This window comes from Alligator mississippiensis, chromosome 1 (genome assembly GCF_030867095.1).
Source record: "Alligator mississippiensis isolate rAllMis1 chromosome 1, rAllMis1, whole genome shotgun sequence".
NCBI lineage: Eukaryota > Metazoa > Chordata > Crocodylia > Alligatoridae > Alligator > Alligator mississippiensis.
The window spans coordinates 64170563-64185419 of record NC_081824.1 but is presented as its reverse complement, the minus strand read 5'-3'; the positions used below and the strand labels follow the sequence as shown (position 1 = coordinate 64185419).

The following is a 14857-nucleotide window of genomic DNA, read 5'->3' as shown; positions in this document are numbered from 1 at the left end:
GTCGTGGTGTAGGCTGAGAACTTGCTTGAGTTGCGGTTACAACAAAAAATACGAACACACGTGGAGGTTGCAAGGCTCCACGCAGACAGAACACGACAAACTCCGGATGTCCAGGACAAACGCGCATTAAACTCGTCATTACGTCCTATAGTAGGCTCCGTTCGAGGATGGGAAGAGGTGGGCGGTGGATCAGGCCGCCAAACTCCTCTGAGCGACACACAGGGTTCTATTACCCTGCCGCGCACACCCAGAGTCCCCACGAGATGGATGCGGAGTCCTCTTCGGCTTGGGCAGAAACTGCTCTTATACGGCTAGCAGGCCAATTGCTAGCCGCCACGTGTGAATAATTTAGCACTAGCCAATTGCGGGGCACGAATTTGCATACGATGAGCGGGAAACCTTTGCACCGTGCATTTCTGTGCTGCAAAGGAAATGCACCCTGCAAAGATCCCTGCAAAGTGGAGGGAAAACTTCTTTGCACGCGGGTTCTCTGCGCAGCAGAACTCCTCCGTACAACGAAGTTGTATACCCACGGGGATAATTCTTAGTGCCGAAGCACACACAAAAAAAAATCAGACCTTTGGGTCATGACGATACACTGTTTCGAAATCCAGTCTACATAACAAATGTGCTTATGCACATGCTCCAGAACATGTGGACCTGATTAAATCTGACGGAAGTCAATAGAAGGAGTCACATTTATTTCACTGGTTTTGGAAAACACTTTTATAAGGAAAACTTTGAAAACTGCCTAACATGCCATTAGGAGCCTACATCCAATTTTCACAAGTGAAAGGTGCTGTGATTTAGGCTCCTAAGTTACTTTAGAGCCTTTTTGGAATTTTATCTTTTCACCTAATTTCTCTTCGTGGTGTTATGTGTATGCATGGCTGCAAAGCCTGCAGCAGCAGGGAACCTAGCTGGGAACTCTGGCAGAACTTGAATTGGCCCTCCCTGAAAACTCTAGATGTATATACATTGTATAGTATGCACAGCTAATGACAAACATTCCCCCATGATAAACTCTTATGCATACAAGCTTCTATATTATATACATACAGAATATGTATGACTGTTTTGAACAAAAGGGGACTTATTCTGCCTTTGGCTACATACATCTAATTTTCAGTGACTGAATGGATGAAAAACAGCAGCATTTGAATATGTTCAAAATACACAGTACTTTAGCTTTAACTTTAAGCAAAGGGAGATTTCTTCCTAGCTAGATTATATAATAGTGACATTGTGGACTGAGCACCAGTGTTTGTTCAGGAGGGTGGTAGAAGCATGAAAAAGTATTGAAGTTTCAAATAAGCAGCAACAACAGAATCATCTCCCCCAGACAATGCACAATATGACTCAATCTTACAATAAATTTACAATAGTGCTCTTTGAGGACTTGATGCTATTCCAGTTGAAAGGTATGTCCAATCTAGGGGTAAGCAACATTTTTGGGCAGAGTGACAAAAACACTTGCAACTTCAACTTGTAAGTTGTTGGTATGCCAGAAGCAGGTGCTGGAGGAGCCAGAAGGGACCTGATCCTTGTTGTGGCAGCACAGCCCTGGCTCCTTCCCCAAGACTAGTGCCAAGCAAAATGCTTTTGCGTGACATGCTCTCACATACATGCCAGGGGTTGCCTACCCCGATCTAATCTCCTCTACTGACTTTAATGGGACTCCTATCCCAGGAAAAGAGATTTCCTGGACCAATAGAAAAATATTTATACTAAACAATTTTATACAGGTTCTGACATACAATAAGAGAATTAAAACAGCCCACTATCACGCATTATACTCCCTCAACTCAGACTGAACCATGGTAAATATATTTTAGAAAATCTAAACATTTAGAGAACTATCCTGTGAACCTCATATGAAATGAAAGGCATTCACTGATTTAAAAATAATTTGGTTATGTTACTTATAGCAGCAAGGTGGGCTTGTCAAAGCAGTTTGGTTTGAACATTCTATTCCAGGCACCAAGCTATGTTATGCATGTTCATTCTCACTTCGATCTGGTTTAGTGTAGAGACAGATATGATTTTTTTTAATAAGTGTCCTGTTGTACATAAAAATCCCTGTCTACATCCTGACTGTGACACTTTCCATGACATGATGCATCATGACTGATGCTTCTAAGTGTGGCTAACAGCCAAGAAATCTTCAGAAACATGTGTTCATTTGTGAAAAACAAATGAAAGGTAGCACTAATAAAAGATCCACTGCAAAAAGAGTTGGCCTGAATGATCTGATCCTTCATTTCTGGAGGGCATTTGGAAAGTAGCATCAGCAACAAAAAATATGGGGGGGTAGGGTTCCACTACCTGTGGCATGAAAGCAAAAGTTCATCCTCAGTACATTTTACAATGGAAAACAAGCCTCTTTGTCATAATAGCAACCACGTGACAATTTTCCTCTTGATGGCTTTATATACAAAAGAAGCCAAAGTATGCATGCTCTATGTTCCTAAAATTTTGACTAAATTGAAGAAAACTGACATGAAGCCACGATCAGCTGTCACTCCCAGCTACAGAGGTGCATCAGAGACCTTGGCTCTGATACTTCTGCTCAGCTGGAAGCAGCGACAGATCCGGGCTCCCAGCCTTTGGGGTGCAGCTGGAGTCAAGGGCTCCACTGTGCGCCACTGGCTGGGAGCTCTGATTACCTGAGTAAAAGTAAGAGAATAAGACCCAAAAGTTAAAAAATATTCTAAAAATTTGTTTTATATATGTACCCTTAGAACAGGTCTTTAAAATCCCTAGACTATATCTTGACTACAAGGAAACTCTCAGGATTAAACAAAAACCAAGGCAGAAATCCTTGTATTCCTTCACACAGTGTTGCTGTGAATTAATTACCTGTTTAACCAAAAGTATAGATAAGCATATAAGCCATATGTTTAAGTGAAAAAGCAGAGCTTGGATGAAAATATACAATACTCCAAAAAAAAAAATCACACTGACTACCAAATAATTACACACATTCAAAACACAAAACATACAGCTATGTGAATGAAGGCTATGTGGTAGACTTAAAATTTCTGTCTCTGTTAGGTTCTATCACAGCTACAATTGCAGTATATTTTTAACAAATGAAAATCTCAGCATTTTGGTTGCTTTAAAAAAAGAGAGAGACATAATAGCAAATATTAAATAATCTTCTTCAGCAATCCCTCACAGTCAAGGATGATTGCCTTCCATGATTGGCTTATCTGTGGGTCCGAAGATGGCTAACCATGCCGGCCCTGGAATGACAAACTCTGTTGCAACTCAGGCATCTGTTTCCATGTGGGGTAAGTGTAGTATTCAAAAGCACCTTACAGTGTAAAAAGTATGGAAAATTCCTTAAACCTTTCAACAGCTTATTTTTAAACATATCCAGTTCGCAAAAAGTTACTTAATTTGTAATTATAAAAAAATATAAAAGTGTTCTGGACTACTCAGCTACTTATGAGTACACATTACCCCCTAGCTCTCAAAACCACTTTGCAGCCAGCTCCACTTATTGCTCCTATTATTCACTCAGGAACATGGACAATGGAGATTAGTGTTATGTTAAGTGACTTTTGTTTGCAGAAATAGTCCACCACACTTTTGCTTACTAACAGCCTAACTGAGAAGTTGAGGAATAGGTGGTTTTTCAGCACAGCTCTATAAAATAAACATAATTTTCTTTATTTTTAAACATAAAACCATAACAGTAAGCAAATCAAAAAACTAGGCTGAGAAGAAAGAAGGAACAGTTAGAAAATATAAACTTAGCCATAACTGTTTGCTCAATAAATCTTATTCTGCGTTTCTTTAGAAAATAACTTCAAAATGAAACTAACATTTAAAAAGGCACATTAATATTTTCCAATAGAAATATTAAGAACATTTTCTGGCACAGCCAGGAGCTTAAAGTATGGGTCCAATCCTGCTCTTGCTGTACACAGCAGGAGTTTTGTCACTGACATCACTGGAAAAGGATTAGCCCCTTGGAATATAAAACTTTCTTTGGGTAATTTATGCAAACCTCAGAAGTGCAATATAAGTAGTATCCTCTTACACCACCCAGCTTTACAGCAAGTTTACAAGGATTGTGAGCAATATGCAGAAAAGGAAAGTCCCTGAGTGCAGGAGCAATCCTTGAGCACCATCAGTGGATTTTTTTTCACAAAGATTGCAGTCACTTTCACAGAAGACACAAGATGACAACTTCTGCATCACTTCAGAATTATAGCTTCTCACTGCTTTTCTTCCTGTTCAGAAAAGTTAATAAGCATTAGCTTATGATCATAATGAAAATTGTCCAACAAATATTTAGTCTGTATTTTCATACAAGCTTGATATATACTCTACATCTCTTTCTTAAACCAAGTAGGTGTGATGAACTGAACCTCTGAAACATGACATGACTACTATCTGACAAATCCAATCCTCAGAAAGAAAACTATGTTCTTTATATAAATCCATCATCAGAACCTGGACAATGCTTAACAAAAAAACCCCAACACCTTACAAATGTATATGGCAAAAAGAGGAAGATCTTAAACATATTTAACGTCACGGGGAAAGTATCTTTAACTGGATACACTTAAGGTCAAATGCCAACCAGTACAAAGACAAATGTATTTTAGATTTTAAAATTAATCTTTGTCCCATTTTTGTGTTTTCTTTCTATCAGCATAGAAATATACTAACTAACACTTATAAGAATTTGAATTCATAATGATAAAACTAGATCTAGTCAGGCACTTGTTTTTGGTTGAATTTACCTAATTTGTAGAAACGGATATCCCGTAGGAATGTGTTTCCTTCCTGCTTGTCTGTTTATCCTATCTCCCTACACCCCACACAACCTGTCTGCTGAGCTATCTGGGAACCCCGGAGAGCTGTTCACATGATGCATCTGGGGCTTCCAGGCTCCCACTTCCTGAGAAGCTCACCTGGCATGCTGCCTCACAGCCAGGCAGCCTGGGAACTCAGGAAGTAGATTTTGGTTCAGAAACATCAAAGCATTCCCAATGTAAAAACATTCTGGTATCTTCAAAACAAACTCTACTGCAAATTTGTATAAAATATCCTAAATCATTTCATATTATCAAAAAATTCTAAAGGTTTGGATTTTTATTCCAACTTGGAATAAAATATTTTCCAAAAGCATGACATTTCTTGTTGAACTGAAATTCAGTTTCCTAGACATCTATAAATAAAACATTCCTTGACACAACCATGGAACAAGGACTCCCCAGACTCCTCAAAGCCCTGGTATAGAAGCAATGAAGCAAGTTAGTGAAGGATCTGATCAGACTATTCCTAACTTATATACACATACACCTATCTTCTGTAAGCAACTGTGGTGATAGAAAATTTTAGAGCACGTATGTCAAATACTAAGGAATTTCTCTAAAACACATTCCCTTCTTAAGAAAAAATTTGGAAATATTTTTGAATATATATCTTTTTACATAACTGTTGAAAACATACTACTGACACCCTCTCCACTACAGGACTCTTAATTTAAATATGAAACAGGTGAAACAGCTACTTGAAAGATGATCATTAAATAGGAACCACAATAGAGCTCATGCCTCATTTTGGTAATTTTGGAAACATTCTGGGCCAGGTTCTCAGCTGGTATATATTGGCATTAATGAAGTTATGACAATTTACACCTGAGGAACCAACCCACTAAGACAAAAATAATGTAGAGGAGATAATGCCATTTTTCATTATATAACTCTCAAGATGTTTTCAGGTTACTATCCAATAAACTTTCTGTGCCACTGAAAAAGTATTGAGTGACTTCTCAGTGCAATGTGGCTTTTTCTTTATTAAAAATCTTTGTTGCTTACTTTCAGAAATACATTAATTCCCTTTTTTAGCTTGTGAATCACCATGATCTATTAAGAATGAATGACACTTACTTGGTTCATAGTAATCCACTATAATCACTGAGGCACCTTGAGTATTTGCTACTTTGAAGTCTCTCACAGCAGGAATATCCACACAAACCTGTGTTTCATTTAGCTAGGAAAATACAAGAAAAAGCTGTGAGAAATCTAGATATAGTGAGGCCAAGGGCTGGAATGGAAATTAAATGAGCTGCTAGTGTATCACATTAAATACCAGGGTCTGGATTTAGGTAGTTAACCTGATCTCAATGGAAATTTTGACAAATCACAGACCACTTAAAATTATGCATAAATTGGCAGACTATTTATGAAGTGCTCATCCATCAAATGCTTATTAACATAAATAGACTTTACCTATACAAACAACCTAACGGTTGACAAAAGTATGATCACATTTTGTGAGTACTGAATGTTAATACAGACTCCTTAGAGCAGTGGTGAGCAATTATTTTGGCTAGGGGGATGCCTAATGAATTTTGGTGAGCTGCCGAGGGCCGCGTGGGTAGCCCCAACCCTTGACAGGTGTCCTGCTCCCTGTCACCATCTTGGGGAAGTCCCACCCCCTAAACCCAGGAGGGGGGGGCATCTTTCAACCAGAAAAAAGAACAAATTATACACTAAAAGTCAAACACCTACTATAACATATTTTAATTTTATTACAAAAATATTTTTGTCGGGAGTTGTGCTTGTGTCATGTATATAGAAGTGATTGCATAATAGTTTAGAAATAAAGTCTTACTCCTGTAAATTGTGTGTGGGGAAGTGTGTCATTGGGGAGTGGCGGTGTGTGTGGTGGGGGTTGTGAGAGGGTGTGGCTGTGTGTGTGTGTGTAGAGGGGCAAAGGGTACGTTGTGGGATGTATGTATGTGCAGGGGGGTTGTGGAGGCAGGATGAGAGTGTGTGGGGTTTGTGGGGTGAGGGAGGATGGGGGGGATGTAGGGATCCCCCACACACACTCCCCCCTCATGGCGCACAGCCCCCACTGTCGGCAGCAGGTGGGCACTCATGACCTACAGCGGTACATGACTCTGGCCAGAGCTGCATGTGACAGCAAGGAACACAGCCAGGCTGGGTTGCCTCGATCGCATGGAGCTGCCTGTGGTGCATATGCAGCTCCTGGCACTTGCATGCCACTGTGGGGAAGCCCCGCACACTGGGGCTGGCTGCTTTCCCTGCTCTCACAGAAGCAGGGCTCCCTGCCACTTCCAGTGGAGTCCTGGCAGCTGCATGTGGCCGCAGGGAGTGGGGAAGGCAGCCAGCTCCAGTACATGGGGCCTTCCCCCCGATGGTGTGCAAGTGCTGGGAGCTGCATATGCGCTGCGAGGAGCCCCACATGATAAAAGCAGGCCAGCCTGGCTGCACTCCTTGCCACCACATGCAGCTGTGGCTGGAGCCACATGCTGCCGGGCAGCAGCACCTGCATGGGCCACAACCACCCCAGGGCCCCCCCCACCTCCTGCTGTCACCACTGGCAGCAGGCACTGTGCACCATGGGGGGGGGAGTACATGAGGGGACTGTGTGGGGGTTTCCCACCCTCCCTCACACCCACATCCTGCCCACCTGAGTTCCACACACCACTTACCCCGGCTAGGCATGGGCTGCTTGCTCCCATCAGTCGCAGCCCCATGCTCCCTGCCTCTGCCCGTATGCAACTCCCCCCCACCCCAGTCCCTGCCACTTCCCCACCTGCAAGCGCTACAGCAGGGAGATGAGAGGGAGCCACTGGAAGCCAGGGAAGCTGAGCAGGTCCCCTGGCAACTGCAGCAGTGGCAGGAGCAGCCCCGCCCAGAAGCTTTGTGGCTGGGCCAGGGTCCTTTCGCGCATGAGGGTGAGAGTGAGGTGTGTGGGCTGGGCAGGGTATAATTAATTGGTGGATGCCCACAGGCAGGATTAAATTACCTGGTGGGCTTCACCTGGCCTGCAGGCAGTATTTTGCCTACTCCTGCTTTAGAGGATGTAATTACAATTTGCATAAAAGGTACTAACTTGAAATTGAACAGCTACTGTGAATTTAATTTAATATGTGTCATTACAAATGCATTTTCTTGTTTGTCCAACTTACAGAATCTAAGTATAGGCTGACTTTCCCATTGTCCTTTTCTACCTTCTTAATTGGATCATGTAATGAAATGAAATCTGGTAATGCAGAGAAGCCACTAAGCATGCCAACTTCCATGAGGGCCATACCACTTTTGGGAGATGCACTGGACCCCAAATACCTTAAAATTAGACACAAGAAAATGTTAACAGAAAACCAATATCGTTCCATTAAAATAAAATACACTATCTGTTAAAACTCCATATTATTATATAGAAGGAATAATATTTGGGAAATTAATAAAAAACACAGTCATGCCTTTCTAAATTATGTGTACCTGCTGGGTTTCGTGCAGCCATTCTTGACTGGCTCAGGATTCGTTGTTCTTATCCCGCCTCTGATTTCCCTCAGGCACCTTCGCTGATTGCATGTCGCCTCCCCAGAGAGACCCCTGGTACTCGCCCACCACATCTTGTTTTATTCAGGAGTGGGAGGCTCCCACGAAGTTGGGAGTTTCTGGGAAGTATCATCAGCAGATGTTCCTGGGGCTCCACCTCCCCTATAGCCCTTCCATGTGCCAACTAGCTGGATTCAGTCTTGTGTTGGTCAACCTGGACACTTCGGATGCCGAGCCTAGTGGCGAGACCCTGATCTGGGCCTCAAGTATAAAGGCCTGAATGCGGCATTCTGTCTACAAGCCACCTACCTGACAACAGTCCTTTGTTTTTGTACAATTGACACAGGCCTGGGTTATACCCATCAGTCTCATCCCTCACCTGGGACCGTGTGCCTACTGGCCCCTGGGCAGCCTTATCAGCTTTCTGGGTCTCTAAGGACCCCTGGTTCCTCAGCCCCAGGAGTGAAGGGTCCAGCTGTCCTCCAGGCCATGGGGCAATCAAAATGAAGAAGAAAAAAAGAATAGCTTAAAGTGTCAGGGAGTCATGACTCTGACTCCCTACTCATGAGTCCTGTGTATTACAGGAGTTGGTCCCTCGGCGTCCTTCCCGATCCAGGTGCCAATTGCTGCTCTGACTATGAAGCAGAACTCTCTTCAGGACCCCATCCTGGTTCCCACCCTGAAGGTAGTTCTGGTCATGCCGGAGGAAGCACCCATCTGCCTCCTGGCTATTGCTCACCAGCTTTTATCTGAGCCGGCCGGCATTCCCCGGTGATATCATCACCTTGTGCCGGCTCCAGCTGCATAAACAGGCAGCTGGTGAACCACATGGGCGGTTTGCTCAGCTGGGGTCAGCTCCCAGCCATGGCTGCCATGGCTAAGTTTTTCGCCATTACGATTCTACCCTGCATGTTCCCCCAGGACCGTGGGGTTTCCCTGCTGCAATTCTGGCCCCAGAGAAGGGGTTTCCATCCTTTTTCTCTTGGAGCCCTGTTACACATCCCCCACCTTAAGTTGCCTTGGAGTGTGTGTGAGGTATACCTGAGGTTGCTACCTGTGGGAGTCTCATTCTTCTTAGGATCATCATCGGTCCCTGGAGGCTGAGTCTCACTTCCATACCTAGACAGGAAATCTGCCACTGTGCTAGCTTTCCGCGGATGGTGTATTATCTGAAACTTAAAGGGCTGTAGGGCAAGGGCCCATTTCATTGTCCTGGTGTTGCCCGTCTTGGCCCAGCTCAGCCACTGGAAGGGGACATGGTCTGTGACCAGTTTAAACTCCTAACCCATGAGGTAGTAGGGGAAGTGGTCTACGGCTCAGTGAATTGCCAGACATTCTCGCTCTATGGTGGTGAACTATGTCTCTGCCAGAAGGAGTTTACGGCTGGCGTATGCCACCAGTCTTTCAATGCCTGCATTATCTTGGGTTAGTACTGCCCTGATCACTGACTGTAGCATCCACCTGTAAAATAAAAGGTTTATAAAAATCTAGAGCGTGTGTTAATACAAAGTTACAGAGCCTCCTTAAGAAGGTTGAAATTACAAGTCATCTCAGTGGTTCACTTAATCGGTCCCGTCTGTCCTTTAACACTCCCATTAGCAGGGCCACCAATTCTGAAAAGTGGGGTACATGGTGCCGGTAATAGTTGGTTAGTCATAGGAAGGACCAAAGTTGTCTGTAATTATGTGGCATCTGAAACTTCTTGATGGCCTCCACTTTGTCTGCTAAAGGTCTAATGATGCCACATCCAACCAAGAATCCTAGGTATTTCATCTCCTTTTTAGTGAGTGCATATTTTGGGGGGGTTGGCCATCATCCCCGCCTTTCTTAGCTCCATCAGTACAACTTGCAATGCCCACTTATGCTGGTCCCAGGTTCATGTAAAACGGATGATGTCATCGATGTAGGCTGCCGCATATTGAACATGGGGCACCAATAGCCAGTCTATGAAGTACTGGAAGGTGGCAGCTGCTCCATGGAGCCCAAAGGACATCCATACGAACTCATAGAGGCCCCAAGGAGTTCCAAACGTGGTTTTAGCATGATCCTGGTGGGCCACTGATATTTGTCAATACCCCTTTAATAGGTTAAGCATGGTGATGTAATGTGTTTCCAATGTGTTCCACTAGCTCAGCCACATGGGGCATCAGAAAGGCATCAAAGACCACTATTTCCTTTAGCCTCCTATGTTCTATACGTAATCTTACAGTGCCATCAGGTTTTGGGATGGGAACCAAAGGGCTTCGCCACAGACTTCAGGAAGGCCATATTATCCCTTGGTCCAACATACTCCCCAATCTCCCTGCAGACTTCCTTGTGGAGGTGATGGGGCACGCGACGCCATCTCTTCCTCACCATGGCTCCTGTGGGCGTATGGATCATGTGCTGAGCACCCCAGACCCAGCCCAGCTCATCCTAGAAGATGTCTTTAAAGTCCCTCACTAAGGCCATCTCAGCCTTTTGGAGTGGTGACAGCTCTGCACCAACTTGGACAGGGTCTTCCACCCAGACCTTGGGCTCTCCCCAAGCACAACTCTGGGGCTCCAAATCCTCCACCTCACTTTCAGTAAACATGGCCCATATCCTTTGGGTTCCTTTAAGAAGTTTTACATGATAAATCTGTCTTTCCCATCTGTGTCCTGGTTGGTGGACTTCATAATCCATGGGTTGGTTCCACCCTGCAGATTATTTCAAAAGGCCCCTGCCACTGGGTAAGGAGTTTACTAGTGGAGGTTAGTAGCAAGACCAGTACCTTTTGTCCCTCCCTGAACTCCCAAATTTTGGCTCTTTGACACTGCTGCACTTCTTCAAGGTTTTCATGGACTAGATTTCATGCCTTCTGTAAGCATCACCCGAATTTCTGGCGGTAGGTGTCTGTGATCCCCACCTCATCTTTCGGCTGTTCCCACTCATCCCTCAAGGCCTGGAGGGGTCACCGAGGGCTATGGCCCAACACCAGCTCAAAGGGAGAATATTTCAAGGAATGCTGTGATGAATCTTGAACTGCGAACAATAATAGGGGTAGGAGGAGGTCCCACTTGCATGGATCCTTCTGTATACTACAGTGTAACACTCATTTTAGCATGCTGTTTAGGGACTCTACAAGACCATTTGTCTGTGGGTGGTACATGGAAGTTTTTAGCTGTTCTATGCCCAACATCTGGCACACAGCCCATAGCACCCCGGACATGACCTCCCCTGGTCCATTAGGAATCCCCAAGGAGATGCTATCTGTGATATCTTTTTTATTAGTTCTTCAGCCACCTGCAGTGCTGTCACTGTGTGGAGGGGAACAGCCTTTGGGTACCACGTGGCATAGCTGATGAACACCAGGATATATTGGTGTCCTGCAGTGCTCTTCAGGAGCAGGCCTATGACATCCATGGTGATTCTAGAGAAGGGTGCATCCATGACAAGCAATGGCTGCAACAGGGCCCGCACCGGGCAGTCATCCCTCGTTTTCTGGCATGCAGAGCAGGACATGTACATGCAAGAGACTTCCTCTATCAGCCCAGGCCAGAAGAACCATCGGGTCACTCAGGCAATCATCTTATTGCATCCTAAATGCCTGCCCATGGGTGTGGCGTGGGCCAGCTGCCAGACCAGCCGCTGGAATGGGGTGGGGATGACCAACTGAGCCCCTTCCTGCCCGACCTCCCAGCCCACCCTGACCCAGTACAGTAATCAGTATTTTACCTTGTATCGGTGGGTTTCAGATGAGGGCCCCAACCAAGTGTCCTCCTGCATAGCTAATCTCTCATGGATCGGGCAGAGTTCCTCGTCTTCTTGGGTGCTCTGGAACTGCGCTCCACTTACTGCATCACACAGGTCAATCCCTTCCATGTTGTTAAGACTTTTCACCTTCTTCTAACTCCCCTATTCACCCTTCGCTACTCCTGTGGTGCCATTGCCCAGTCTCCACATCCTGTCCCGGTCCAGGATGTCACATATGGGGGTCCAGTTGTGCCCGAGCAGCATCTCACATCCAAGTCGGGGCAGCTATTCTGATCTGATGCTTACCCTGGTGTTCCATAACCTGTAGGTGGACCCAACGACACTCCAACTGCTTGGCTTCACCGACATCGTCATCGAGAAGAACTGACAAGTTGCTCACAAGGGGACTAGATCTCCTCAGGCCAAGGACTGGGTGCACCCGGAGTCCAAAACTGCTTGCATCGGACAGCCTTCCACCCATGCAATGACAAACAGGCAACTCCACACAGCGTTTTCCCCTCTGACTGCATACCTGTAGTCTATCGCTTCCATTGGCTGAGATTCCATCCTGTTGTCCCCAAGGCCCCGAAGTAGAACTTTGGGTCTCTACCGTTCTACTGACCCACCCTGGCAGTCCTTAGAGAAATGGCCCATCTTACAACACCAAAAGTAAACAGTTTCTCTTGGCCTCACCTTGCTGAGAGGCCAACTTTTGTCCCCCTCTCGTGAGCTGCTGCTTCCTGGCCTCGAGGTAGGCCACTCCTGGCCGTATTCCCCTTCTGAGATGGCAAAGGCCTTAGCCAGCCTCAATGCCTCCTTGCAATTCTGTGGCAAGTGCCACCAGACCCAATGCTGGATACAGTCCTCTAAGTCACCCAGGAACTGCTCTAGGAGAATTTGGTCTGCGAGCGCATCCTGATCATACACGGAGGGCCTCACCCACTTGTTCATGATATCTCTAAGGAGCTGTAACAGGATTTGCGGACATCATTCATCACGGCTTTTCTTGGCCCAGAATAGCCGCCTGTAATATTGGGGGGTAATCTCCAGGCTGTATAACATGGCCGTCTTAACTCACTCATAGTTGTGAGCTTTGCCTCGAGGCATGGCCCTGTATGCAGCCTGTGCCTTACCCACGACTAAGGTCCTGAGTTGGCTTGGCCAGTATACCGTGTCCAGCCTGGCCTGTATCACACTGTGCTTGAATGCTTCAATATAAGCCTATGGGTCATCTTCCTGGGTCATTTTAAAAAAGGCAAGGTTATGTTGCAGCCAGTCCTGCTGTAAGGCCACCTGCTGCTGCTGAACATCGAGAATCTGAGTTAGCGCCTGCAGGGTCTGCCCTAACAGATCTGGGTTTGTCATCATTGCCAGATGCATTGCGAAAGAGTCACTTCTGGCCAGGTCCTTTTCAGGGTTCCCGACCAATACACCACTTTGTACCTGCTGGGCTTCATGCAGCCGCTCCCAAGTGGCTCAGGATCAGTTGTTCTTATTCCACCTCTGATTTCCCCTCAGGCACTTTCACTGATTGCACATCACCTCCCCAGAGAGACCCTTGGTACTCGCTCACCATGTCTTCTTGTTTTATTCAGAAGTGGGCGGCTCCCACAAAGTTGCAGCAGTCCATCCCTTAGTGTTCATCCTGGTTGTCACAACCCAAAATTGTGATTTGTTGTTTGTGTGTGCTTTGGCACTGCTAAATTATTATTCCCGCTAAATTGCAGCTTCTTTGCACGGTAGAGTTCTCTGCTGCAGAGGGGAGCTCTGGTGCAACGAAATATTTCCTGCCAGATTTGTAGCTTTCTTTGCATGGTGCATTTCTTTTTGCATTTGAGAAGTGCTCGGTGCAAAGAGTTCCCGCCATTTGTATTCAGATTTGCGCCACATTATTGGCCGATTCTGAGTAAAGACACACGTGGCGGCTAGCTATTGGCTTGCTAGCCGTACAAAAGGCTTGGGTGGTTTCCGCCCAAGTTGGAGAGAGAGGAAAACTGGAGAGAGAGACAGAACTCGCCAGGAGGAGGAGACTTTGTGCTGTGTGAAGATCTCTAAGCGATGTGGACCCTTACGGACCCAACGCGCCTCTCTTAAGAAGGCAACAGAGGTCTAAATAGCCTTTGGCCTCTCCCCGTCACCGAGTGCAATCCTAGACGTATCCCTTTCCTATAAACCCAAGCCGGATCCACGGAGCCTTAACAACTCCGTGGTAGAGGGAACCGAACCAAGCCCGCGGAGCTTTAATAACTCCGGGGAAGATTAGTACCGTACGAACCCACGGAGATTCAGCCACTCCGGAGGGAACCGAACCCACGGAGTCTTAACAACTCCGGGGGAACTGAATCCATGGAGCCTCGACAACTCTGGAGAAAAGAGCTGACTTGTCGTGATCCTCCAACGGGGATTCAAGCGGAGCTGTGCCTGGAAAGCTGTCCAGCCTACACCACTACCATCTTTTGGTGTAAGTAAACAATCTTTTAATCAACCACTACGCGTCCGTAATCAATTCTAGTTCGCGCGGTCTTCTCCGGCCCCGCGTGCCCGGGCTGCTGGCCACAGCCCGCGTGCGCAAAGACGGGCCCCGGCTCGCCCCCGGTCGGCCCGCACACTGGTCTCGGTGCCAATCGCCGCTCTGGCTGTGGAGCAGACCCCTCTTCAGGACCCCGTCCTGGGTCCCATCCTGAAGGTAGCTCTGGTCACACCGACAGGAGCACCCAGCTGCCTCCTGGCTATTGCTCGCCAGTGTTCCTTCTGCCACCAGCTTTTACCTGAGCCAGCCTGCGTTCCCCAGTAACATCATCACCTTGCAC

At 46.0% G+C, this 14857-nt stretch overlaps 1 protein-coding gene across 3 annotated transcripts in view; it reads right to left on the bottom strand.

Annotated features, from left to right (window-relative positions):
* Positions 1-3654: 3654 nt before the first annotated feature.
* CD109 (CD109 molecule) overlaps positions 3655-14857 on the bottom strand; it is a 125435-nt gene continuing 114232 nt past the window's right edge. For all 3 annotated transcript variants that reach the window (XM_059731221.1, XM_059731222.1, XM_019496871.2), the window contains exons 31-33: positions 7961-8117; positions 5910-6012; positions 3655-4241 (exon numbers count right to left, since the gene is read on the bottom strand). In XM_059731221.1, coding sequence (XP_059587204.1) covers positions 4060-4241; positions 5910-6012; positions 7961-8117 — 442 coding nt within the window. In that variant the 3' untranslated portion in view covers positions 3655-4059. The remainder of the gene's footprint in view (positions 4242-5909; positions 6013-7960; positions 8118-14857) is intronic.